The following is a 26815-nucleotide window of genomic DNA, read 5'->3' on the forward strand; positions in this document are numbered from 1 at the left end:
ATTCTAAGAATTACTTCTCATTGTTCTCTGACCATTTTTTTACCTGAGAATACTCTTCCCATTTCAGGGATGCACTTTCTCTCTTTGAAGGTTATATAGTTTGTGTGTGTATAGGCTGGGTTTTTTCCCTGGCTGTTTCTTCTACATTCCTATTTTATCCCCTGATGTTTTGGACTCTTACGTTAAGGCTTTTTTATAGCTTTAAAAACTGTCCTCTCCTAAGCAAAACACAGTGGCAGAAGGAACCTCCTGAGGCCTAAGGAAAGGAGATAAAGATATGGGCCCATCATGACTCATTAGATGTCAGAGAACTGGGTTAAGATAGCTACTGATCCTTTGCTGTTACTTGCACAAAAAGTATTTAAAAAGTTAACTGGGAGATAAGTAAGCGTTTTTATTAAAGGTGGGTGTGGAGTATCCAAAATATTTTCCCCAGGACATTCTGTTTATCCAGAGAAAAATCTTTCAGTCTCTGTCTGAGGGTTTTGACTCAAAGTACAAATGCTCTAAAAGCAGGGCAGAAGAGTTCCAGTATGTTACCTTTCTCGAATTTGCTTTTTTCATTCTACACCTCTTTCTGACTCCTCTGACAAGAATAAGGAGCCTCTCAGATTTAATTCTCCTCAAATAAATGTATACATTATTTTGTTTTCTGTTCTCCCAGAGAATGGAGTTCATGACTGTGGAACAAAGGAGGGGCCCTGAGGACCTTCAAAACATCCTATATGTTGGTTGGTCAAAAAGTTCCTTTGGTTTTTTTAAAGTAAGACACGTTTTTCACTTTCACCAAGAACTTTATTGAACAGTGTATTCAAAAAATTCACCACTTTGTTCTACTACTTTCTGCTATTTTTCAGGCAACTTCATTTCATCTTCCCAAAACTTTTTATCTTTTTGAGCAAAGAACTGATCCAGGTACCTTTTTCAATCTTCCAGGGAACTGAAACTCTTTTCAGTTAAGAGAATTTTGCAAAGACTGAAATAAATGGGACATCTGAAGGTGCAATGAGTGGTGAATACAAAGGATGAAACAGAACTTCCAGGCCAAGCTTCAACAGTTTTTGTCTGTTCATCAAAGAAACACGAAATTTTGTGTTTCCCAGATGGAAGATTATGCATTTTCTGTTGACTAAGTCTGGACATTTTTCATCAAGTGCTGCTTTCAATTGGTCTAACTGGGAGCAGTATTTGTTGGATTTTGTAATTTGGTTTTCCAGAAGGAGTTCATAATAGAAGACTCCCTTCTAATCCCACCATATACACAACATCACCTTCTTTGAATGAAGACCAACATCTGGTGTGGCTGGTGGTGGCTCATTTTGCTTGCCCCACAATCTTCCATTTCACACTCTTGTACAATATCCACTTTCACAATTTGTTTTAAAAATGAAGTGCTTTCATTATGTTTTAAGTAGATAATTACATGCAAAAATATGGTCAAGAAGGTTCTTTTCGCTTAACTTATGTGGACCCCAAACATCAAAGCAGGTAACATAGCCAAGCTGGTGCAAATGATTTTCAACACCTGATTTGGATATTTTTAATATGTTGGCTATCTCCCACAAGATGCAATGTTGACTATTCTCAATTAATGTCTCAATTTGATCACTAAAAACATCACCTGGTCTATAGGACCATGGATGATCGTCCAGGAAGAAATCTCCAGGATGAAGCTTCACAAACCACTTTTGACATGTTTGATGAGTCACAGCACCTTCTCCATCTACTACACAAATCTCATTTTTGCATTTCAGTTGCATTTTTACCTTTCTTTAAATAATAAAGCATAATATGCCAAAAATGTTGCTTCTTTCTTCCATTTTCAATATTAAAATGGAACTACATAAAAATTCACCAATTTTGATAAGGTTTTTAAATTTTTAAAAATAATTTATTTATTTACTTGTTTATTTTTGGCTGAACTGGGTCTTTGTTGCTGTGTGTAGGCTTCTCACTGTGCTGGCTTCTCTTGTGGGGGAGCTCAGGCTCTGGGTGTGCAGACTTCAGCTGTGGCTCGCAGGCTCTAGAGCGCTGGCTCAGTAGTTGTGGCACACAGGCTTAGTCGCCCTGAGGCATGTGAGATCTTCCTGGACCAGGGATGGAACCTGTGTCCCCTGCACTGGCAGGGAAACTCTTAACCACCGGACTGCCAGACAAGCCCTTGAAAAGATTTTTTAAATGCATGCTGATACGACAGCTGTCCCAATACAATCCAACAAAACTGTCTCAAATCAAGTTAGAGATCACTAAGCACTGGTAAAGCCATTGTAAGAAAAAAACAAACTAACCCAATAGATATCAGCCAACCCAATAGATACTCAACTAATTCTCCCCTTTTCAGCCTATGTATTACACAGACCCCCACTCCCCGTCACACTTCTGTGTACCTCTAAATCCTGAGCCTCTGAGATTTTTACAAAGGAAGCTGGTTCACTTATAAACATCCCCTTCCGCAAACGCTTAGGATTGATGTCTTCCTCCGTTCTGCTTAGTCAGTGAGCGCCTCCCCACTTCACTCTTCCAACTGTGTATTAAATCTCTTGTATACTATTGTCTCCTCTCTCATTCTCTTTGCCCTTGTGATAGAAAAAATAATTCTTTTTTTTTTTTTTTACTATCATTTTAGTCGTGTCTGGGGAAGGACAGTAAACAGACACATGTGGTCAATCTGCCATGTTTTACCAGAAGATTCTTCTAATAGGCTATGGCAGGAGGACAAGACATATTGGTTGTGAAAAGGACCAGAGGGAAATGCAACTAAGTCTAATATAAATTATACTACCTTTACTGAAACGCATAGTTACATCGCTCATAATCAACTCCTCACTTTCCACTAGGCAGTGAATAATCTCAGGTCATGCTCCCTACTTTTTCAGTTATGTCCTTTGACTTCTAACCTGGTATCCTGCATATAGGAGGAAATTATTTATTAATCAACTATAAACTAAGAGTTGACTTACTCAGCCATTAAAAAGAATTCATTTGTATCAGTTCTAATGAGATGGATGAAACTGGAGCCCATTATACAGAGTGAAGTAAGCCAGAAAGATAAACACCAATACAGTATACTAACGCATATATATGGAATTTTAAAAGATGGTAATGATAATCCTATATGCAAAACAGAAAAAGAGACACAGATGTACAGAACAGACTTTGAGACTCTGTGGGAGAAGGCGAGGGTGGGATGTTCTGAGAGAACAGCATTGAAACAAGTATACTATCAAGGGTGAAACAGATCACCAGCCCAGGTTGGATGCATGAGACAAGTGCTCGGGGCTGGTGCACTGGGAAGACCCAGAGGAATGGGATGGGGAGGGAGGCGGGAGGGGGAATCGGGATGGGGAACACATGTAAATCCATGACTGATTCATGTCAATGTATGGCAAAAAACAATACAATATTGTAAAGTAATTAGCCTCCAACTAATAAAAATAAATGGAAAAAAAAATAAAGTTTTAATAAAAAATAAAAACAAGTCCTATTTAAAAAAAAATTATCTAAAAAAAAAAAATTATCTAAAACAAAAAGATACTGGAAGCATGTTTCAAATCAAACAATATGCTGGAAGTTTATTTCTATGTAAACAGAATCACTGTTTTATAACTCTGGAATCCAAGATCTAAAGGACCAACAACAAGAAAACCCACAATCATCTATATACAGGATACCCACCCAACTGGGTCACTTGATGGGAAGTAATGGACCAGGGAAAGAAACTTCTTTTAATGAAACTGCACAACTTACTAGTGTACTGGAGAAAAACAGATTCTCAGAGCTATTTTTCAAATTCATGAGACAGTAAAACAAGCAGGCAAGCAGCAACTTCAGCTAAGAGGTAGGAACCCGAGTGATGTGCTGCACATAAGGACCCTAAGTATGCACTACCACATCCTAAGAGGCAACGCCTTATAGGCTACATTTGAGGTAGAGTCTAAAACTAAAAAATCCTCCATTTCTTTAAAAGGAAGACTTTTCTATTTAACAGAATCAGTGATTACCCCTTTGTTCTTTTGATCCAGAACAGCTTCAAACTGGTGACCTAACTTGTTCCATCAAGTAGAAGAGAATTCTCTAGGAAACAGGCAGAGGCATATGGACTACTATTACTAACCTCAGAATTACATTTTTAGACCAGAAAGAATATTTACAGTTCTAAGCCTCTCATCTTCAAAATCAACTAGAGGTGAAAAAAAAAAAAAAAAAACCACACACAAAATCAACTAGAGGTGAAAGTGCATATAGGTTGAATAATTAGACATGAAAACTGCTTTAGTTTATAAACACACATACCACTCAACACTAGCTAACTGAATAGAGTTTTTAAAGATAAGCAAAGACGATGCTCATTGCCATTTTCATTATCAAAACTACTTGACTTGTTAAGCCCATTTCTCACCTGGACTACTGCAAAATCCTCCTAACTAGTCTCCAACTTCAGTCTTAGACCTCCAACAAAATCTATTTTCTAGACACTACTAGTCTTGCCTATGAAAGACAGAAATGTGACCAGGTCTTTCTCCTGTTTAAAATTCTGTAATGGTTCCCCAGGAAACAGGGTAAAATGTGAGCTCTGTAGCATGGAATACAAGGCCCTTTATGACCTGCTCCCTGCTTACCTCTTTAGCCTCTTCTGCTATCTGAGTTTCCAACATACATCATGCTATTATCTTCTCTTCTTTCAAATCACATTTGACTGTATTCAGCTCCACAAATGTGCTGTGATCTCCCCTGTACCTGGGCCACTGAAATGCTTTTCTAAGCATAAGACACAGTTTTTAATTACCCAAATTCTCCTATTTTCACTTACTTATCCTTTAGTCATCAATTGTAACATCACTTCTTTAGGAAGCCTTCCCAGAAATGACATTTTATTCTATCCCGATTATCACTTTCCACAGTTTGTAATTGTATGTTGTAGTTTTTTATGAGTGCCATCATGGCAAGGACACCATCTGCCTTGCTTATCAAGGAGTCTCTGCTAACTCACAGAGTGCATAAGATACAAAATTAGCAGGGATGTGAAAAAAAGATTTATTCAGTCAAGTTGCTATATAAAAGGTATAATTTCTAATTTTCTTAATTTTTGCAGTGACACTGATTAAAACCAATAATGAATAACTGAAGATATTCTAGAGTCTTTTTAAATAAAAATATTACCTGTCTATTCAGTAAGAACAACAATAAGGGATGGAAATTTGAGTACAATAAAATTAGTATCTCTAGATCAGACTTTATATTAGAGCTGGCAAAGATCTTAAGGTCACTGTAATTTTTAAAAATAAAAACAGTTTTTTCCCTTTTATCCTTCTGTTTCAATATGATAGACCAAGCATATATTGTAGCTCTCCCCTCCTACACCATGTTCATCATGGAACAAAATCTGCAAGGAATGCCCAAAGATGAAAAGCAATTAGCATAAAACTAGAGAGAGAAACAGCAGTTTAGGTTGTAGGCAGGAGAATGCAACTGCAGATAGATTTCTGTATTCACACAAGCATGAAAGTGCATACACATCTACATTCCTAATTCTCATTCCAATCCCTCAAGGCCCTGCCAGAGGTGTTAGCTTCCTGGGAGGCTGAGTTGGAAAGGGAGAAGAGCCCCAAGAGTAGGAGGAATCAAAGAGCACCCTACCCTCCGAACATTTCCTCTTTTTTTCTCTCAGTCTAACTGAAAATTACGCACTCCTAAATATCTCCCTGTAAATGGGCTACACCAGGGACTCTAGATGTTGGTCTACTCTCAACTACAAAGTTGAAAGCAATTCTCACCAACTTGTTTTACAAATTCAAGGCAATTCTAATCCAAGCATCAACAGGTTTTTTTTTTAAGTACATGATAAGCAAAGTGTCAAATTTATACAGAAGAGTCAAAAGATCTTGAAGAACAACCTGGCACCAGATTTGCTCTATAAGGTATTAAGAATTATAAACTGTAATGATTAAGGCAATATGGTATTAGTGTAGGTACAGACAAATGAGTCAATTCAATAAACAGAAGAAAACACAGAAACAGATCCTGTCATGGAAAGCTGACAGATAATGGCTAATATTGCAAGTCAGTGTGGAAATGATAAAAATTTCAATAAATGATCTGGGACACTGGGTTAAAAAAAATAAAGTGAAAATAGATCTCCCTTTACAGGTACACAAAAATCAAATCTAGGTAGTTCAAAGGTTTAAACTGTAAAACTTTTAGAAAAACCTAAGAAAATATCACTTCTAGTATGGCAAAAATTTCTTAAAACACAAAGTTTAAAAATGAATTGATCAATTTAACTACACCAAAATTAATAATCTATATTCATCATAAGATACCACTGAAAGGGTGAAAAGACAGTTTGCAACCTGGAAAACTATATTTAGTAACACATAGTTGATGAAAGGTTAGTATATAGACTATAATGAATGTTTAACAGAAACAATAGAAATCTGGACCAAAAGGTATGTCACAGAAAACACAAGTGAGTAGTAAATTAACATATGAAAGACAATTTCCCAAATCATCAGGGAAATCCAGATTAAAACCACAATGAAAAAAAAAAAACAAACAAAAACCACAATGAGATACCACTGCACACCTCCCAAATTGGCAAAAATTAAATCCCATAATACAAGAATCTGCAACGATGTTCAACAATGGAACATATGTGTTCTGTGAGTGAGAAAGAACATTAAAAAAAAAAAACCAAAACTTTAGAAAATAATCTGTTAAACATAATTAAGTCAAACACAGGAACACATATCCTTTAACCCAGCAATTTTACTGCTAAGTATTGAGTATATCTCAGTTCAGTTCAGTTCAGTTTAGTCGCTCAGTCGTGTCCGACTCTTTGCGACCCCATGGGCTGCAGCACACCAGGCCTCCCTGTCCATCACCAACTCCGGGAGTTTACTCAAACTCATGTCCATCGAGTCGGATATACCTCAGAGCCACCTTTAAATCTTTGGCCAGGACCCACACCAATACATTTTACATGCTGACTCAATGAACACACAACTGAAAAGTTTCATGCAACTTTTGCAATAACTCCATTTATACTCCATTTCACTTAGTGTCATTCACTATATATATTTCATAACCCACTATTGCAGTGCTTTTTAACACTGGATGCACATTAGAAATATCTGAGGTATTAAAAAAGTTAAAAGCAAAACCAAAACTGATGTCCAGGTAAGCTCATGAAGACTGTGTCAATGGTTTTTGATGAAATGTTCTGTTGCATTTATGTTAAATGCATGTTCAATTTGCTCACAAGCCCTACCACGCTACCATTTACCCAAAATACTGGACTGTCCACACTTTTTCTTTCATTCTGTACTCTTCCCCTTTCCAAGGCTGTCCCCAAGTACCTTTTAACCTATTGCGAGCATTCTCCTACCCCAATTTTGCATTCTGCTTTCCACAGGCAAGTAATTTCCACCCTCTGAGCAATTTTCTTCTGGTACTAACCTCCATACATTTTTTTTCTAACCTCTTTAATTATAAATACTGTGTTTACACTGCCTCTTCTCATGCTTCCTTTTTGGTTCATTTTCCAATTTCCCTGTTTTAACTTTCACTTCACTCAGTCTAAGCACGTACATATTTCATTCTCAAACATGCCAAATATACATGCTACCACTTTTGCTAAATTAATTTTAAAAACACGCTTTCATGAGGCTTTTCAGTTACAAACACCCATGAAATCTTAAAAATAAGAGGAAATTTAGAGATACACATTAAAATGAAGTTTTTCAACTGTTCAATGATTATATCCTGCCTGCATATCTAAATTCTCTCAAGACTTAAAAATTTCATATTCACTATATCATCTCATTCAAATTTTCACTGATTATGTATTTTCAACTCAAATTAAATATATTTATTATTATATATAAAGCACTGTTTTACCTCTCCATGTAAACTTACACATACAAGTGGAAAAATATCTTTACGTCCACTTTACTAGCTGTCAGTGTCATACAGGCCATGCTTAGTATAATGATCTCTAACCTTTATTCTAAAATCCATTACCAGTTCATAATCCCCTGCATGCATGCTAAGTCGCTTCAGTCATGTCCAACTCTCTGTGACCCCATGGACTGCAGCCTGCCAAGCTCCTCCGTCCATGGGATTCTCCAGGCAAGAATACTAGAGTAGGTTGCCATGCCCTTATCCAGGGGATCTTCATGACCCAAGGATCAAACCCATGTCTCTTACGTCTCCTGCATTGGCCAGTGGGTTCTTTACCACCTGGGAAGCCACCCTTTACCACCCTTTACCACCTAGCGTCACCTGGGAAGCCCCCTCTCCAAATTCTAAAATCCATAAAGCTCTGAAATCCAAAAGTTATTTCCTTAGTTTGACACCAAAACAAATTTAGTGAATTCAACTTATGTAGACAATTTATGGTCTTTATCCTATTTTGCATGACTAGACCAGTGATTCTCAACTGGAGACAACTTTGCCCCATAAGGGAATCTGGCAATGTCTGGAGAAATTTTCAGTTTTTACTACTGGGTAGGAGGTGCTGCTTTTAACATCTAACACATGAAAGTTAGGAATGGTGCTTAACATTCTACAGTGTACGAGGCAGACCCCTGCAACAAAGCACTATTTTGCTCCCAAATGTCAACCTTACTGAGGAACAGAAACACTGGACTAAATTCTTGTTTATGGAAGATACATTAGTATGTTGATTACTGAGTGTTGCTCAGAAGAATCTGAGGGTGTTATAGAATACATATAGAATAAAAAGACATTATTGGTACTACTCAAAAGTCAGAAAAACTCTTAATTCCAAACCAAAGCTAACGCCTGAGATTGCAGACAGGAGACTGTAGACTCTATACTTCCATTCTTCTATTAAGTCTTTCTCAAATATCATGATTTGCATTAAAGCTGGGAAGCCATGAACTATGGTACAAGTCTTAGAAAATGAAGGAGAGGAGAACAGAAATTCATTGGACCTAACAAGCAGGATGAGCAACAACTTTTGTTTTATTCTTTTCTATTACAGTTTAAAACAAACTAGTCTTTCTTTCTTTTTTTGAGTGCACAGCGCAGCTTGCAGAATCTCAGTTCCCCAACCATGTGAACTTGGCCCTCAGCAGTGAAAGTGCCCAGTCCTGACCACTGGACATCCAGGGAAGTCCCAAACTAGCCTTCCTAATGGTGCCCATTTACTTCCATCAATTGTATGTTTATCGTTTGCACCATAAAGACATCAGCTTATCATACTTAATTAAAAAAACATCAAAACCAAAACACAGTAATGAGACTCTTGAAACCACAGTAGCTATTTACCTTTCTCTGTGCTTGAAAATATAGAGATGATTTTATTCCTGGGCTTTTTTTCCTCTGGAACGGAAGGCAAAGGTTTCAAACTGTGATTGGCTGATAAAGGGTCTTTGCCTCCAGTGCTAAAAATAGTACTGCTCATTCGCACTGGGGGCGCCGGAGGCTTGTCTTCCAGTTCTCCGTTATCAGACATGATTCAGAATTATGATAGGGCCTGAAACAGACAGGCAAAAAATACAGTTAACAACAAGGTAAAAAACAGAATGGACAAGCACAAGACAGTGATAATCCCCTCCTCAATTTAAAATTAAAAAAAGTTATCCATTTAAAGGTGTAAAACAAGAGATGAAATTGGCTGCAATCAGGCAATCTCCCCTAACAAAGTTGGTAAACAGGGAGCTAAGAGAATCTTTGAAAAGTCATATCCTGTTAAAAAGAGGACTAAGACAATTTTTGGAAAGCATGATGACACTGACATATCAGAGAATACCAACTGAATAGTAAGAGTTAAGTGTTCCAATGAACAGACAGATAACATGGAGTCTTAAAAAAAAAGATTCCAAGAAGACTATGACCCGACCAGGCAATAATAGGATATATGTCTCTGACAGGTTCACTTCCAGAGCAGACAGAATGCTTGCTATTAATTAATAAATACCAACCAATAGCCTCCAAATCTGATTCATGTTCACTAGCCTTGTGATTACAATTTAACCCCCATACAGACTTTGGTAAAGCACCAGAACATGCCACTGGTACAGTATGTCGTTTCTCTGAAAATTTGAACATCTAACTACATACGTTAGGCCTCTGCAAGTCAGGAAATACTGACAAAAGTAAATCCAGAGTCTGGCCAAACCCCAAGGTTCTGTCATCCTATGATGCCCTGTCCAGTCTGTCCAGTTATTCTCCTTATCCACATGGCTAATAAAGTGGAAATGTCAACTTTGTTTACATATACTTATACACATCTATTTTATGTTTTTTTAAATAAGAAGATTACACACATTTAAGGTCAGCAGTAAAAGAGAGGGGATGCCTAACTTATGAGTTCTGATACCAAACTGTAGAGCTAGGAAATAATACAATATCCCCCTAAACAAGATTTTAATTGGCAATTAGATCCTAATTTGAAAATAACACTACTTGATACTTGTAAGCCAACAAAACTTTGTATATATACAATGAAAAGAATGCAACTGGTTTTAGATAAAATTAAAAATAATTTTTAAAAATTTTTATTTAGTCTAAAATGCTAGTAGGTGAAGAAAAGTAGATATAAAATTTGAGAAGAATTGAGGGATGAAGAATTATACCTAATTCCACTTCAAATTTTACAGCTTTTGTTTTCCTTGACAGGAGTAGGTCAAAGCACTATCGTATAATTTATTTGTCGTATAACAGTTATTTTTCAGCCTACAAAAGAGAAAGAAGGTAAAAGGGGAAAATAAACATTTCTGGAGGTAACCAGCTGGAGAAAAGAGAAAGGCTGGCTGAAGTGAAATTCAGCTACTGGTGATCAGAGAAATGAGGGTGCTTGCTATCTCAGAAGGCAGTGCAGATAACATACAGTCAGATGATTCTTCCGAACCAAACTAGTCACATCCTGTGGATTACTTGATGAATTGATAAACCAAGACAGATGTTCAGCTTTGATGTGACCAAACATTAAGACAAAACAGGTTAATCCTAGAGCAGCTCATTTTTTTGTCTTTTTATACAAAAAAAGGCAGATTGTTGAAGAATTGATGTTTTCGAACTGTGGTGCTGGAAAAGACTCTTACGAATCCCTTGGAAAGCAAGATCAAACTAGCCAATCTTTTTTTTTTCTTTTTAATTTATTTATTTAATTGGAGGCTAGTTACTTTACAATATTGTAGTGGCTTTTGCCATACATTGACATGAATCAGCCACGGGCGCACATGTGTTCCCCATCCAGAACCCCCCCTCCTCCCTCCCTCCCCATCCCACGTCCTAGGGTCATCCCAGTGCACCAGCCCTGAGCACCCTGTCTCATGCATCGAACCTGGACCGGCAATCCACTTCACATATGATAATATACACGTTTCAATGCTACCCTCTCAAATCATCCCACCCTCACCTTCTCCCACAGATTCCAAAAGACTGTTCTTTACATTTGTGTCTCTTTTGCTGTCTTGCATATAGGGTCATCATTATCATCTTTCTAAATTCCATATATATGCGTTAGTATACTGTATTGGTCAAACCAGCCAATCTTAAAGGAAATCAACCCCAAATATTCATTGGAAGGACTGATGCTGAAGCTGATGCTCCAATACTTTGGCCACCTGATGCAAACAGGTGACTCACTGGAAAAGACCCTGATGTTGGGAAAGATTGAGGGTAGGAGAAGGGGACTACAGAGGATGAGATGGTTGGATGGCATCACCAACTCAATGCACATGAACTTGGGCAAACTCCGGGAGATGGTGAGGGACAGGGAAGCCTGGCATGCTGTGGTCCATGGGGTTGTGAAGAATCGGACATAACTTGGCAACTGAACAACAACAAGCTCGCTTTTATCTTAATCACTAGTTACAATATGGAAACTGCACACTGAGATTGTGATTACACTGTGAATTGCTCCTGCTTACACAAGTTAAATTTAAAACTCAGGATAATATAACAAAACTCCAAAATCCAGTTGCATGCATTTATAGAAGAAAATGCACCAAAACATTAACAGTGGCCATCTGTGATTAAGAAGTAGTTTTCAAACTTGATTATAATCATCATAAAGTGAAGTCGCTCAGTCGTGTCTGACTCTTTGCGACCCCATGGACTGTAGCCTACCAGGTTCCTCCCATGGGACTTTCCAGGCAAGAATACTGGAGTGGGTTGCCATTTCCTTCTCCAGAGGATCTTCCCTACCCAGAAATCGAACCCCGGTCTCTCACACTGTAGGCAGACGCTTTACCGTCTGAGCCACCAGGGAAGTGTTATAATCATCATAGCTGTGGTTAAAAAAGGATCAGTATAAAACTGAGCACAATAATTACTAACTGTAAACTGACTACAACTTCTATCCTTAAGACTGGCTCATAAATGGAACATAACTAAAAACTGACAGTGCACCTTCAGCTGCATGCTGTCTGGTATTATGGTTATGAGCGTAAGTGTGGAATCAGATTGCTTTGGCTGGAATCCTAGTTCTACCGTTTACTTAAGTGTGTGACCTTAGGTCTAAGCTGTGCTTTAGAGTTTCTTGGAGAAATGGCTGGTTCTAGGCCTAGAGAGGGAAAATATACAAGATGAGTCTACTGTATCTTATACTGTCAAAAGACAAGGAAGTACTTATAAAGGATGAGGGCATGTCAAAGGGGCATAAGAAAGAGTTTCCCGAATACTAGAATACTGGAATGCTTGGTGCAATAAAATCTATAAACTAATATGAGATTATAATCCAAAGTATAAAATCAATATACATCATTCATATAGACACAAAAACCTGAATACATAAATAAAATGGGGGAGGGGCAAATCTCCCTTACAAAAGAATTCCAAGTAACATATAGATACATTCCCTTCTAGGAGTTAGAACTTAACCTCCTGCTCCACCTGAGTGCAGGCTAGACTTAGTGACTCATTTCCAAAGAATAGAGTGTGGAAAGGAGAAAATAACACAGTGGAAAAATCTGGCATTAACCATGGGATCAAGGTTAAGATCACCAGTGATAAGTCACAAGGATATCACTCATCTCCTGAGCTAATGTGATGGGGAGCACAATTCACCTCTGGTATTCTCCCCAAACCCGTAACTTCAGTCTAATCATGGGGGGAAGAAATCAGATAAACACAAATTAAGAGAGACACTACAAAATTCCTAAGCAAAACTTCTCAAAACTGTCTAGGACATGAAAAACCAGACAGAGAAACTGTCCTAGAACAGAGGAATCTAAGGAGACACAACACTGTGGTATCCTGCAATTGAAAAAAAAAAAAAAAGACATTAGTGAAAAAACTGGTGAAGTTCAAGTAAAATCACAAATTTACTTAATAATGTATCAGTGTTGGCATCTTTGCTTTGAAACACATTTTACGTCTATGCAACATTAATATGGAAGATAAGTGATAGTTATATAGGAAATTTACTATCTTTGTAATCTCTCTGTAAATCTAAAATTATTCCAGAATAAGAACTCTATTAAAAAAGGAGTAAATAAGTTCCTCAAAAAGTCAAATATAGACTAACTTACCATATGACCTAGCAATTCCACTTTCAGTACATACACCTGAAAGAACTGAAAACATATGTCTGCACAAAAATGTGCATGTGAATGTTCACAGCAGTATTAATTGTAAAAGCCAAAAGAGGAAAGAAAAACAAAATATTAACAGATGAACAGAAAGACAAAATGTGTCTTACCTATATTACAAACAAAGGAATACTGTTTGGCCACAAAAAGGAATCAAGTGCTGACACATGTTGTGTGTGCTGTGTGCTTAGTCACTCAGTCATATCCAACTCTTTGGAACCCCATGGACTGTAGCCCACCAGGCTCCTCTGTCCATGGGGATTCTCCAGGCAAGAACACTGGAGTGGGTTGCCATGCCCTCCTCCAAGGGATCTTCCCAACCCAGGGATCAAAACTAGGTCTCCCACATTGCAGGTTGATTCTTTACTATCTGAGCCACAGGGAAGCCCAAGAATACTGGAGTGGGTGGCCTATGCCTTCTCCAAGGGATCTTCCTGACCCAGGAATCAAACCAGGGTCTCCTGCACTGCAGGTGGATTCTTTACCAGCTGAGCTACCAGGGAAACCGATATATGCTACAACATGAAATAAACCTTGAAAACATAAATGAAAAAAGCCAGACACAGAAAGATCATAAATTATATGATTCCATTTATATGAAATGTCTAGAACAGGGAAATCCACAGAGATAGAGAGTATATTAGTGGATGCTAAGGTGTGAGGGGAATGGGATGTGACTGTGGGGAATGAAAATATTCTGGGATCAGACATTAGTAATGGTCACACAACTTTATGAATATGTTAAAACCACTGAATTGCACACTTTAAAGTGGTACATTTCAGATATGTGAATTATATCTCAATTTTAGAAAGGAGTTATCTACCTGATAAAGATTATGCAGAGTTCCAAAGAATAGCAAGGAGAGATAAGAAAGCCTTGTTAAGTGATCAATGCAAAGAAACATGGAAAAACAATAGAACGGGAAAGATGAGATCTCTTCAAGGAAATCAGAGATAACAAGGGAACAGTTCATACAAAGACTGGCACAATAAAGGACAGAAATGGCAAGGACCTAACAGAATTAGAAGAAATTAAGAAGTGCCAAGAATACACAGAAGAACTGTACAAAAAAGAACTCAATGACCCAGATAACCACAACGGTGTGATCACTAACCTAGAGCCAGACATCATAGAATGTGAAGTCAAGTGGGCCTCAGGAAGCATCACTATGAACAGAGCTAGTGGAAGTGGTGGAATTCCAGCTGAGCTATTTCAAATCTTAGAAGATAATGCTGTGAAAGTGCTGCACGCAATATGCCAGCAAATTTGGCAAATTCAGCAGTGGCCACAGGACTGGAAAAGGTCAGTTTTCATTCCAATTCCAAAGAAGGGTAATGCCAAAGAATATTCAAACTACTGTACAACTGTGTTCACTTTACATGCTAGCAAAGTAATGCTCAAAATCCTTCTAGCTAGGCTTCAACAGTATGTGAACCAAGAACTTCCAGATGTACAACCTGGATTTAGAAAAGGCTGAGGAACCAGAGATCAAATTGCCGACATTCACTAGATCATAGAAAAAGCAAGAGAATTTCAGAAAAACAACTACTTCTGCTTCATTGACTACACTAAAGCCTTTGACTGTGTGGATCACAACAAACTGTGGAAAATTCTTAAAAAGATGGGAATACCAGATCACCTTACCTCCCTCATGAGAAACCTGTATGCAGGCTAAGAAGCAACAGTCAGAACCAGACATGGAACAATGGACTGGTTCAAAATTGGGAAAGGAGTATGCCAAGGTGGTATACTGTCACACTGCTTATTTAACAAATATGCAGAGTACATCATGTGAAATGTTGGGCTAGATGAAGCATAAGCTGGAATCAAGATGCCAGGAGAAATAACAATAACCTCAGATATGCAGATGACACCACCGTTATGGCAGAAAGCGAAGAGGAACTAAAGATCTCTTGATGAAAGTCAAAAAGGAGAGTGAGTAAGCTGGCTTAAAACTCAGCATTCAAAAAACTAAGATCATGGTTCCAATCCCATCACTTCATGGCAAATAGATGGGGAAAAAATGGAAATAATAGCAGACTTTATTTTCTCAGGCTCCAAAATCACTGCAGATGGTGACTATGGTTGCTCCTTGGAAGTAAAGTTATGACCAACCTAGACAGCATATTAAAAAGCAGAGACATCACTCTGCCTACAAAGGTCCATATAGTCAATGTTATGGTTTTTCCAGTAGTCATGTACCGATGTGAGTTGGACTATAAAGAAGTCTGTTCAGAAGGTACAAAGTGAAGTCGCTCAGTAGTGTCTGACTCTTTGCGATCCCATGGACTGCAGCCTACCAGGCTCCTCTGTCCATGGAATTTTCCAGGCAAGAGTACTGGAGTGGGTTGCCATTTCCTTCTCCAGGGGATCTTCCCAACCCAGGGAATAAACCTGGGTCTCCCACATTGCAGGCAGATGCTTTTACCACCTGAGAAGGCTGAGCACCGAGGAATTGATGCTTTCAAACTGTGGTGCTGAAGAAGACTCTCCAGAGTCCCTTGGACAGCAAGGAGATCCAACCACTCAATCCTAAAGGAAATCAGTCCTGAGCAGTCACTGGAAGGACTGACGCTGAAGTTCCAATACAGGCTACCTGATGCAAAGAGCCAGCTCCTTGGAAAAGAGCCTGATGCTGGGCCAGACTGAGAACATGAGGAGCAGGAGCAACAGGGGATAAGATGGTTGGATGGCATCATCGACTCAATGAACATGAGTTTGAGCAAATACCAGGAGATAGTGAAGGACAGGGAAGCCTGGCATGCTGCAGTCTATGGGGTCGCAAAGAGTCAGACACGACTGAAAAGACTGACCAACATAAATATTAATACTATTCCTATTGTGATATTATTTATAGAAGTTGGAGAAAAACTTCTCCAAGAAGTTGGAGAAAAGAGGGCTTAAATTCTTCTCCAAGAGTTCATAATCTACTGGGAAAGAGCAGCACATACATATTTAAGTTAGGTTACGCCTTTTACCAACATCTTTTTTCAACACATGAATATTAAAAGCCACTCTGTTTCTTCAACATAGCAGTTCTCAAACATTTCGGTCTCAAGATCCCTTCACACACTTAAAAATTACTGCAAATCTCAATTTTTGTTTATGTGAGCTGCTGCTGCTGCTAAGTCACTTCAGTTGTGTCTGACTCTGTGTGACCCCACAGACAGCAGCCCACCAGGCTCCCCTGTCCCTGGGATTCTCCAGGTAAGAACACTGGAGTGGGTTGCCATTTCCTTCTCCAATGCATGAAAGTGAAAAGTGAAAGTGAAGTTGCTCAGTCATGTCCAACTCTTCGGGACCCCATGGACCACAGCCTACCAGGCTCCTCCATCCATGGGATTTTCCAGGCAAGAGTACTGGAGTGGGGTGCCATTGCCTTCTCCATATGTGAGTTAGAGCTGTCTATATTCAAATGAGAAATTAAAATAAGTTATTTAAATACTTTTTTCATGAAAAATAACATTTTCCAAAAGAAAATATATAGAGAAAAGTGGCATTAGCTACCATTTCTGCAAATCTTTTAAATGTCTGGCTTAGTAGAAGACTGGATTCTCATATCTGCTTCTGCATTCAATTTGTTGTGTTATGTTTCAGTTGGAATATATAAAGAAAATCTGGTCTTACACAGATATGCAACTGGAAAGGGAGCATTTTAGTAGTTTTCAGATAACTATAAACATTCTTGATACTACACCAAACTCGACCTTCTTAAGGTTGGTTCTGGACTCTGAAATCACAGGAATAAATTTTTTGTACCCTGTTACATTAAATCCATTGATTTTTCTTTGAATGAATCTTTTTTTTCTTTTCTAATATTTATTTATTTGGCTGCAGCGGGTCTTAGTTGCGGTGTACAGGATCTTTAGCTGCTGCACGTATGATCTTGTTCCCTGACCAAGGATCAAACCCAGACCCCCTGCATCGGGAGCATGGAGTCTTAGCCACGGGACCACCAGAGAAGTCCCTGAATGGATCTTTTATCCATTTTGTAATGTCATGAATCGATTATCTGGAAAATACTGGCTCAATTATTAAGATATTCCAGTGTTAACACATTTGATTATATAATAAAAACAAAATCACATTCATTAATATCACCACTGATCTCATCAGAAAAGTCTAGGTGTTCGGAACTTCTCAAATTCAAGAAAGCAAATACAAGCTTTCTAAAATTCTAATTTTCATTTGAAAATTTTAAGTTTTATCAGTTCAGTTCAGTTGCTCAGTCATGTCCAATTCATTGTGACCCCATGGACTACAGCATGCCAGGCTTCCTTGTCTATCACCAACTCCCGGAGCTTGTTCAAACTCATGTCCATCGAGTTGGTGATGCCATCCAACCATCTCATCCTCTGTCGTACCCTTCTCCTCCTGCCTTCAGTCTTTCCCAGCATCAGGGTCTTTCCCAATGAGTCAGTTCTTTGCATCAGGTGGCCAAAGTATTGGAGCTTCAGCTTCAGCATCAGTCCTTCCAATGAATATTCAGTACTCATTTCCTTTAGGATGGACTGGTTGGATCTCCTTGCAGTCCAAGGGACTCGCAAGAGTCTTCTCCAACACTACAGTTCAAAAGCATCAATTCTTCGGCGCTCAGCTTTCTTTATAGTCCAGCTCTCACATCCATACATGACAATGGAAAAACCAAAGCTTTGACTAGATGGACCTTTGTCAGCAAAATAATGTCTCTGCTTTTTAATATACTGTCTAGGTTTGTCATGGCTTTTCTTCCAAGGAGAAAGCATCTTTTAATTTCATGGCTGCAGTCACCATCTGCAGTGATTTTGGAGCACAAGAAAAGAAAGTCTCTCACTGTTTCCATTGTTTTCTCATCTATTTGCCATGAAGTGATGGGACTGGATGCCATATCTTCGTTTTTTGAATGCTGAGCTTTAAGCCAGCTTTTTCACTCTCCTCTTTCATGTCCTTCAAGAGGCTCTTTAGTTCCTCTTCACTTTATAAGAGTAATGTCATCTGCATATCTGAGGTTATTAATATTTCTCCCGGCAATCCTGATTCCAGCTTGTGCTTCATCCAGCCCAGCATTTCACATGATGTACTCTGCATATAAGTTAAACAAACAGTGTGACAATATACAGCCTTGATATACTCCTTTCCGATTTGGAACCAGACCGTTGTTCCATGTCCAGTTCAAACTGTTGCTTCTTGACTTGCCTACAGATTTCTCAGGAGGCAGATAAGGTGGTCTGGTATTCCCATCTCTTATTTAAGAATTTTCCACAGTTTGCTGTGATTGCCACAGTCAAAGGCTTTGGTATAGTCAATAAAGCAGAAGTAGATGTTTTTCTGGAACTCTCTTGCTTTATATTCTGTCACATTATTCATTTTCAAGAAAATTTCTGCCAAATATCTAAGTCTGAACAACCAGAGTTGTTCAGTGGGTCTGTCATTCTTCCAAATAAAAATGGTGGTCCAGGAAAAAGGGCTCAGTAACATAGTGGTAAGACAACCATTTCATACTTCATAAGAACCTTATGCCTACTTCCCATTTTGCTAAACAAGATACTTTAAATGAATGAACTGTGTTTTACCCACCACTGCTTTTGCATCATCTACACAAAAGTCAACACTGTGTAAAAAGGCAAAGAATACTTTAGTATTATTATGAAAAAAAGTCTTGACTCACAGAGGCCAAGGGTACCACGGACCACTCTTTGAGAACTGCTGCTTCAGTGTGTATCCCTGTTCCATACTTCACCCTCAGATTCCCCATTTTTTCCTAATGTGCTACTGAGGCAGCAGAAGACCCATATTTATTTCCTCCTGTATTCTACAGAATACATTTTTTACATACGATAAGGTAATCAATGGCTAGAGTTTCAAGCTGGGGCACAAAAGCCTAATCAAATATTGAATACAGTTAAAAACCTGTACATATGCAGAGGTAATTACTATACTATATTTTTGTAACAAAACTCAGAAAGACATTGATTGACAAAACCCAGAAAGCCTAATTGTCATTTACACGAAAAACACCACCACCAAACTCTAAAGCAAACAACACTTAAAGTCGCTCAGTCGTGTTGGACTCTGTGACCCCATCCGTGGAATTCTCCAGGTCAGAATACTGGAGTGGGTAGCAGTTCCCTTCTCCAGGGGATCTTCCCAACCCAGGGATCAAACCCAGGTCTCCCACATTGCAGGCAGATTCTTTACCAGCTGAGCTACCAGAGAAGCCCTAAAGCAAACAACGTTAACAAGGCACATTTCAGAACACAGCCCTTATACTTTGGTTATTAAAAAAAAAAAACAACTTTCTTTACTGCTCTATTTTTAATATTTTATGAGTAATTTTTAGCTTTTTCTGCACAAATTCAGTTCAATAAAACTAAAGAAGCGTTAACGTGTTGTCTGTTTCAGACCTTTCTTCTTTATTTACATTAGAAAGTTAAAAGAGCTATGTTGCAAGGAAATCCCAATTAACATGATGCACCCTGTTAGGCAACACATGCTTAAACAAAATCTAAATTTTGAGTCACATATGTCCCTAATAAAATTATTCAAGATGACAAATCCAATGTTGATAATTCTAAGTAGTATGCCTCATAAGTGATTAGATAGTAGTAAACAAAAGCATGACCCTTGATAAAACACTGATGACTCACTCTGCCACTAGCCTGGCTGAGGACTTGATCACGTCATCTCAGGATTTCTCTAAAGAATCTCTTGTCTTCAGCTGCTGTTGAGAGGAAGCAGTTAGAAGAAGCCCTAACTAGCTTCCCAGAGTTTCTTTACATTCAGTTTTTGTTTAGAGAAAGAAGTTAGAATTGGTTGACTAAAAATAACACATGATAACACTCTTCCTGACTTTATCTTCTTCAGCAGTTACTAAACTCTGCCATGTAAGGCCATTTACTACCCAATCAATCTGATTTCATATGAATGCACATAAATCCTATGCTTCATGTTTCCCAAATATATCAAGACTTTCTTGCCCTAAATCATCTTTGAGTATACATTTCTCCATTCTTAAATCTTCTTTATCCTTTTCTCTTACCCATCGAAATTCTCAGTAAAAATTATTTCCCATGTAAGGTCACGCTTGTTTGTCCCTGTTCAAAAAGATCCCTCACATCCTCTTAAAACAAGTTACACAGGAAAATAAATCCAGAGAGTATTAAGGTTGGACTGGAATTCATTTGGTCCATTTCCTTATTTTATTTGTGAAGAATCTGACTCACCAAAATGTAAACAGTGTACCTAAAGTCACACAAATTTAATTATTAACAAACTAAGACCAAAATTCAAGCTTACTAACAATTCTTTATCTCGTTTTTTTCTTAATTACATTAGTATATCAGAACATTCTTTGGCAATGAATTACAACTGTGCATCATTAATTATTATTTTACATGTGTTCCCACCCAAGACTTCAAGCAATTCAAAAGCAAAAGATTATACAGTCTCCTCCATCAGTGGTGCTGGGGAAACTGAACAGCTACATGTGAAACAATGAAATTAGAACATTCTCTAACACCCAACATAAAAATAAACATAAAAATGGACTAAAGAGCTAAATGTAAGACCAGATACTATAAGACTCTTAGGGGAAAAAATAGGCAGAACACTCTTTGACATAAACTGAGACAATATCTTTTTGGATCCCACCTTCCAGAGTAACGAGAATAAAAGCAAAAATAAACAAATAAGGTTCTAATTAAATTTTAAAGTTTTTGCGTAGCAAAAGAAACCATAAGCAAAATGAAAAGACAACCTACAGATGGGAAAAAACATTTGCAAAAATGATGCAACCGACAAGGGATTCATCTCCAAAATTTACAAAGAGCCCATGAGCTCAATATCAAAAAACAAACAACACAATCAAAAAACAGACAGGGGGGCTTCCCCAGTGGTTCAGTGGTAAAGAACCTACCTGCCAATGCAGGAGACACAGGTTTGATTTCTAATTCAGGAAGATCCCACATGCCAAAGAAGCAACTAAGTCTTATGCCACAACTATTGAGCCTATGCTCTAGACCCTGGGAGCTGCAACTACTGAGCCCATGTGCCACAACTACTGAAGCCCTCATGCCCTAGAGCCCTTGCTCTGCCAGAGGATAAGCCACCTCAATGAGAAGCCTGTGCACCGCAACTAGAGAGTAGCCCCCACTCACCACAACTACAGAAAAGCCCATGCAGCAATGAAGACCCAGCATGGCCAAAAATAAATAAATAAAACATATTTTAAAAAAATGAATAGGAGAATTTCCTGATGGTACAATGGTTAGGACCCTGTGCTTCCACCGCAGGGGGCTCAGATTCAATCATCCGTTGGGGAACTAAGATCCTGCAAGCTGTGTGGCCAAAAAAAAAAAACGGGAGAGCAAAAGATCTAGTCAATAAATACATATTTCTCCAAAGAAGATATACAGATTGTCAAGAGGCACAGGAAAAGATGCTCAACATTGCTAATTATTAGAGAAATGCAAATCAAAACTACAATGAGATATCTCTTCACACCACTCAGAATGGTCATCATCAATAAATGCTGGAAAGAATGTGGAGAAAGGGGAACCCTCCTATACTGTTGGTGGGAATATAAATTGGTACAGCCACTATTGAAAACAGTGTGAAGGTTCCTTAAAAAACTAAAAATAAAACTACCATATGGTCCAGTAATCCCACCCCTGGGCATATATCTAGAGAAAACCTAGGTTTGAAAGGATACATGCACCCCCCAGTGTTCACTGCAGTGCTGTTTACAATAGTCAAGACATGGAAGCAACCTAACTGTCCATCGACAGATAAATGGAAAAAAAAGATTTGATACATATATACAAAGGAGTATTACTCAATCATAAAAAGATAAAACAATGCCACTTGCAGCAACAGAGACGGACCTAGAGATTATTATACTAAGTAAAGTAAGACAAAGACAAATATCATTATCACTTATATATGGAATCTAAAAAGATGATACAAATGTACTTATTTACGAAATAGTAATAGACTTACAGACACAGAAAACAAACTTGTGGTTACCAATGGGGAAAAGTGGGCAAGAAGGATAAATTAGGAGCCTGGGATTAACATATATACACACTACTATATAAAAACACATAATCAACAGAAAACTCTACTCAGTATTCTGTAATAACCTATATGGGAAAAGAACCTGACAAAGAGTGGATATATATACATGTTTAACTGAAACACTTTGTTACACACCTGAAATTAATACATTGTAAATCAACTATATTCTAATATAAAATAAAAATTCAATTTAAAAAGGAAGGGATTATACTACTACAATTGCTGCTGCTACTGCTATTACCACTATTCTGTTTCCTTTAATACAGATCCTCCCATGTATCAGGTAATAATGCTTACTGACTTGTATTACTACACTCTGTCTCCAGATGAAATATTGTTTTTCCCGAACTTATTAGTTCTTGTATGAAACAGCACTTCACTAGATGACATATCAACTATCCTATATTAACATAAATATCTTTGGAAAGATGTATACTTTTCCCCTAACAGTCAATTCATGGCCTTAGTCTTTAGTCCTTTTCCATAAAGCAGTGCATTTTTTGTTTATTTCTTCTACTAACAGAGTCAAATGCCTAAAAAGCATCAAATGATGATGTGATAAGGTTCTTTATGTATTATATTTTAGAAGACTCAACAAAATAAAAACATTTCACTATAAAATAATGATTTACCTATGTTTTACTCCACCATAACTCAGAAATATATATATATTTTTAAAAAGGGCAAAAAGATAAATAATGCCTCTCTCCATATCCTTTCACTTTCTGCTACTTTTCAGTGAAAAACAAGTAGGCGAAACAAAAAACATGCCCAAAACACACTGTACTCTTCTAACAGGATCATTGTTTAATTGTGACACAACTCAAAGATAAACAATTCCTCAATTGTCTACTGAAGGAGATGAGGGGAAGCTAAATACACAACAGAAATGAAAAAAGGAGTGGTGTCTGGAACCAGTCAGTCCAACTAGTAGAAATTACTAAATTTATTATAATTTACTCAGATCATCTATGGTACTCCAACTGCAAAATATATACTACTGGAAAACATGATTTTAAAAGCATAATTGTGCTTTATATTTTTACTTACATTTTCTACAAATATCAAACAAACCTTAATTTTTTAGTGCCTTGTGAATGTAGTAATGCAACACTATTTGATAAGATTTCTAGCAACCTCTCAATAAGCTCTGATAGTCCCAACATCACTGGCCTTTCTACCCTGTTCCCCTCCAAAAAAAGCCTCAAATATCTTTGAGAGCAAAAGCATTAATGAAAATATCCCAAATCACCTTAAGAGGACAACAACACAGGTTGTGAAAGAAGAGTTCATAAATCAGAAAGAAGTGTTTTCATTTGGTGGCAATGGTCATAACATCAGGCCTATGTGTAGCAAAGTCAAAAAGGAAAAAGAGAAAAGAGGGGAAGAGCTGTAGAAAATAACTGGGGCACTAACAAAGAATAAAGGAAAAATAAAAAGAAACTTTGCCTCAAACTCAAATACAGGGTTGGATAACATAACAAATCTTTAAATATGCATTGACTAGCTAGTTAAGATGAAAGGGATATTCCCATGTAGTGCAAAGCACAGTGAAACTAGGAACAAGAGAGTAAGCCATTTATCAAACCTGTTATTCTCAGTGGAATTCTGAGTTCTACTTTGATGGTTGTCACAGGGAACAGGTGATAAAAGCCAGAGCTTGCCAAAACTGGAGTCCCTTCCACATAAGGCTAGGACCTAAAAGCTGTAATCTATATGAAATTAAATCAATATGTAGTAAATCCCTCCGCACAGAAGGGAACAAGGAAATCTTAGGTATTCAGAGCACAGTGGTAACAACAGGAGTGCAGGGCAATGGGGAATCCCTAAAGAAATCCTAACAACAAAATGCACATTTGCGGTCTGAAATCCATGAGACCTATGGTGGTGGTGGTTTAGTCGCTAAGTCGAGTCTAACTCTTGTGACCCCATGGACTGAAGCACACCAGGCTCCTCTGTCCATGGGATTTTCCAGGCAAGAATACTGGAGTGGATTGCCATTTCCTTCTCCAGGGGATCTTCCCGACCCAGAAATGGAACCCAGGTCTCCTGCATTGCAGGCAGATGCGACCTATGAGGTCCCCCCAAATTCCAAACAGGTTTAATTGAATGTGGCCATGTTGGCAGCACTCCCTAGTGAATGACAGAATCACATATAAATACAAAGCCTCTTTGGGAGGAAACAACTTCAACACAGGTCTCAAAAAACACCCAAAAATCAAATTCTAAGGAAAAGGAGCAGCTCATAGGAAAATTCAGAACACAAACAACACACCATGACCGAGAACTAACCAAAACACACTGGTGAAACAAACGTGAAATAATCTGACACAGAATATGTGTAAGAAGCTCAAATACAAAAGCGGGGGTGGGGGGGGGAAGTAAATATGAAAAACAACCACACAGAACTTTCAGTAAAAATTAAAACTTGACATTTGAAGTAAAGAGCAGCGTGGACTCAGCAGAAGAGAGTGAAGTGGAAGATACACGTGAAGTACCTAGACTGCAGTACAGAGAGACAAACAGAGAGGAAATGCACAAGTAAAAGGAGTAGGCTGCTGCTGCTGCTGCTAAGTCACCTCAGTCGTGTCCGACTCTGGGCAACCCCATAGATGGCAGCCCACCAGGCTCCCCCGTCCCTGGGATTCTCCAGGCAAGAACACTGGAGTGGGTAAAAGGAGTAGGCTAGAAACCTAAATACATCTACTTGAAGTTCCAAAAGGAGATGACAGAATGAATGAGGAACTCACTCACCAGGTAAATTAGAGCTGAGAACTTTCTAGAGCAGATGAAAGACACAAATCTGTAAGTTTAAGAAACCTAATGAGTCAAAAGCAGGATAAAATGTAATCTATACACATCAAAGTTAAGACATCATAGTGAAATTAAGATCAAAAAGTTCTTAATGTTGGTCAGAGGAGAAAAAAGGATAAACCTCACAGAAATGGCAGTTGGACTTTCAGCTTACTTTTTGCTACTAACAATGAAAGCAAGAGGACATTGGAATATCCTCAATATATTGAGAGGAAAAGATGCCAACAAAACAAAACTATCTTTCAAGAATAAGGTTAAAACAAATACATTATGAGAGACAGAAAATCTTCAAAAGATTGGAATCACTATATACTCTTAACCAAAATCAATTAAGTTAGAAATGAATAACAAAAAGATAACTAGAAGAAAACATCATGAGTTTGAAAATTTAAAACACCTCTTAAAGACTTAGGGTTAAAAATAGATACAATGGCAATCAGAAAATACTAAGAATGGAACAAGAATGAAAAATTTGCAGAACTAGGATAAACAAAATGTGATGCAGGTAGAGTATTATTTAGCTTTAAAATGAGGTGAAATCTGATACATGCTCTAAGAAGGATGACTATGAACATATTAAGTAAAATAAGCCAGATAAAAGGACAACTACTGTAAAATTCCACTTATATGAGACATCTATTTGGTCAAACTCAACAGAGACAGAAAGTAGAATAGAGTTCACCAAGGTCTGGGGTGATGGATTGTGAAACAGGGAGTTATTGTTTAGTAAGATAGTTTGCATTTGGGATAACAAAAGAGTTGGAAATGGACAGTGGTAACGGTCGCTCAAGGCTGCAGATGTACTTAATGCCAATGAAGTATATACCTAAAAGACTGGAAATTTTATGTTAGATATATTTTACTCCCCCTCCCCCCACACACATATATACCTTGCAGGATGTGATTAAAGCATTTAATGACACAGTTTGGAATTTTTACTTTAAAAAAGAACCAAAATTTAATGAGTTAAGCATCCAACCTAAGAAGCCAAACAAAATCACAAACAAAAATAGCAAAAGAAAAAAAAAAATAGCAAAAGAAACCCTAAATAGGAAGAAAATAATAATTAAGATAAAAGCAGAAATTGCTGAATAGATTATTATACATTAGAGAAGATCAATAAAGCTAAAAAGTTGTCTTAGACAAAACTAGTAATATACCTCTGGCAAAATTAACCAAGGAACAAAGAAAGCACAAATGAACACCAATAGGAATGAAAAGGGGTTCTATCAGCACTTAGTGAGAAGAGATCGCCAGGACCAATATTCCACTGTGTTCTGATTTATAATTTAAAAGATACACACACACACACACACACACACACACACAGATATATAATCTGAACTCAGAGCATAGTTCTATTTTAAACTATTAATATTAAATA

The 26815-nt window shown here is 37.7% G+C and overlaps 1 protein-coding gene across 1 annotated transcript in view; it reads right to left on the reverse strand.

The window, feature by feature from the left end:
* The window catches only part of PAK2 (p21 (RAC1) activated kinase 2), an 87231-nt gene that overhangs the window by 36913 nt on the left and 23503 nt on the right, over positions 1–26815 (reverse strand). The window contains exon 2 of the mRNA XM_043873928.1: positions 9292–9499. Coding sequence (XP_043729863.1) covers positions 9292–9478 — 187 coding nt within the window. The 5' untranslated portion in view covers positions 9479–9499. The remainder of the gene's footprint in view (positions 1–9291; positions 9500–26815) is intronic.

Source organism: Cervus elaphus, chromosome 19 (genome assembly GCF_910594005.1).
Source record: "Cervus elaphus chromosome 19, mCerEla1.1, whole genome shotgun sequence".
NCBI lineage: Eukaryota > Metazoa > Chordata > Mammalia > Artiodactyla > Cervidae > Cervus > Cervus elaphus.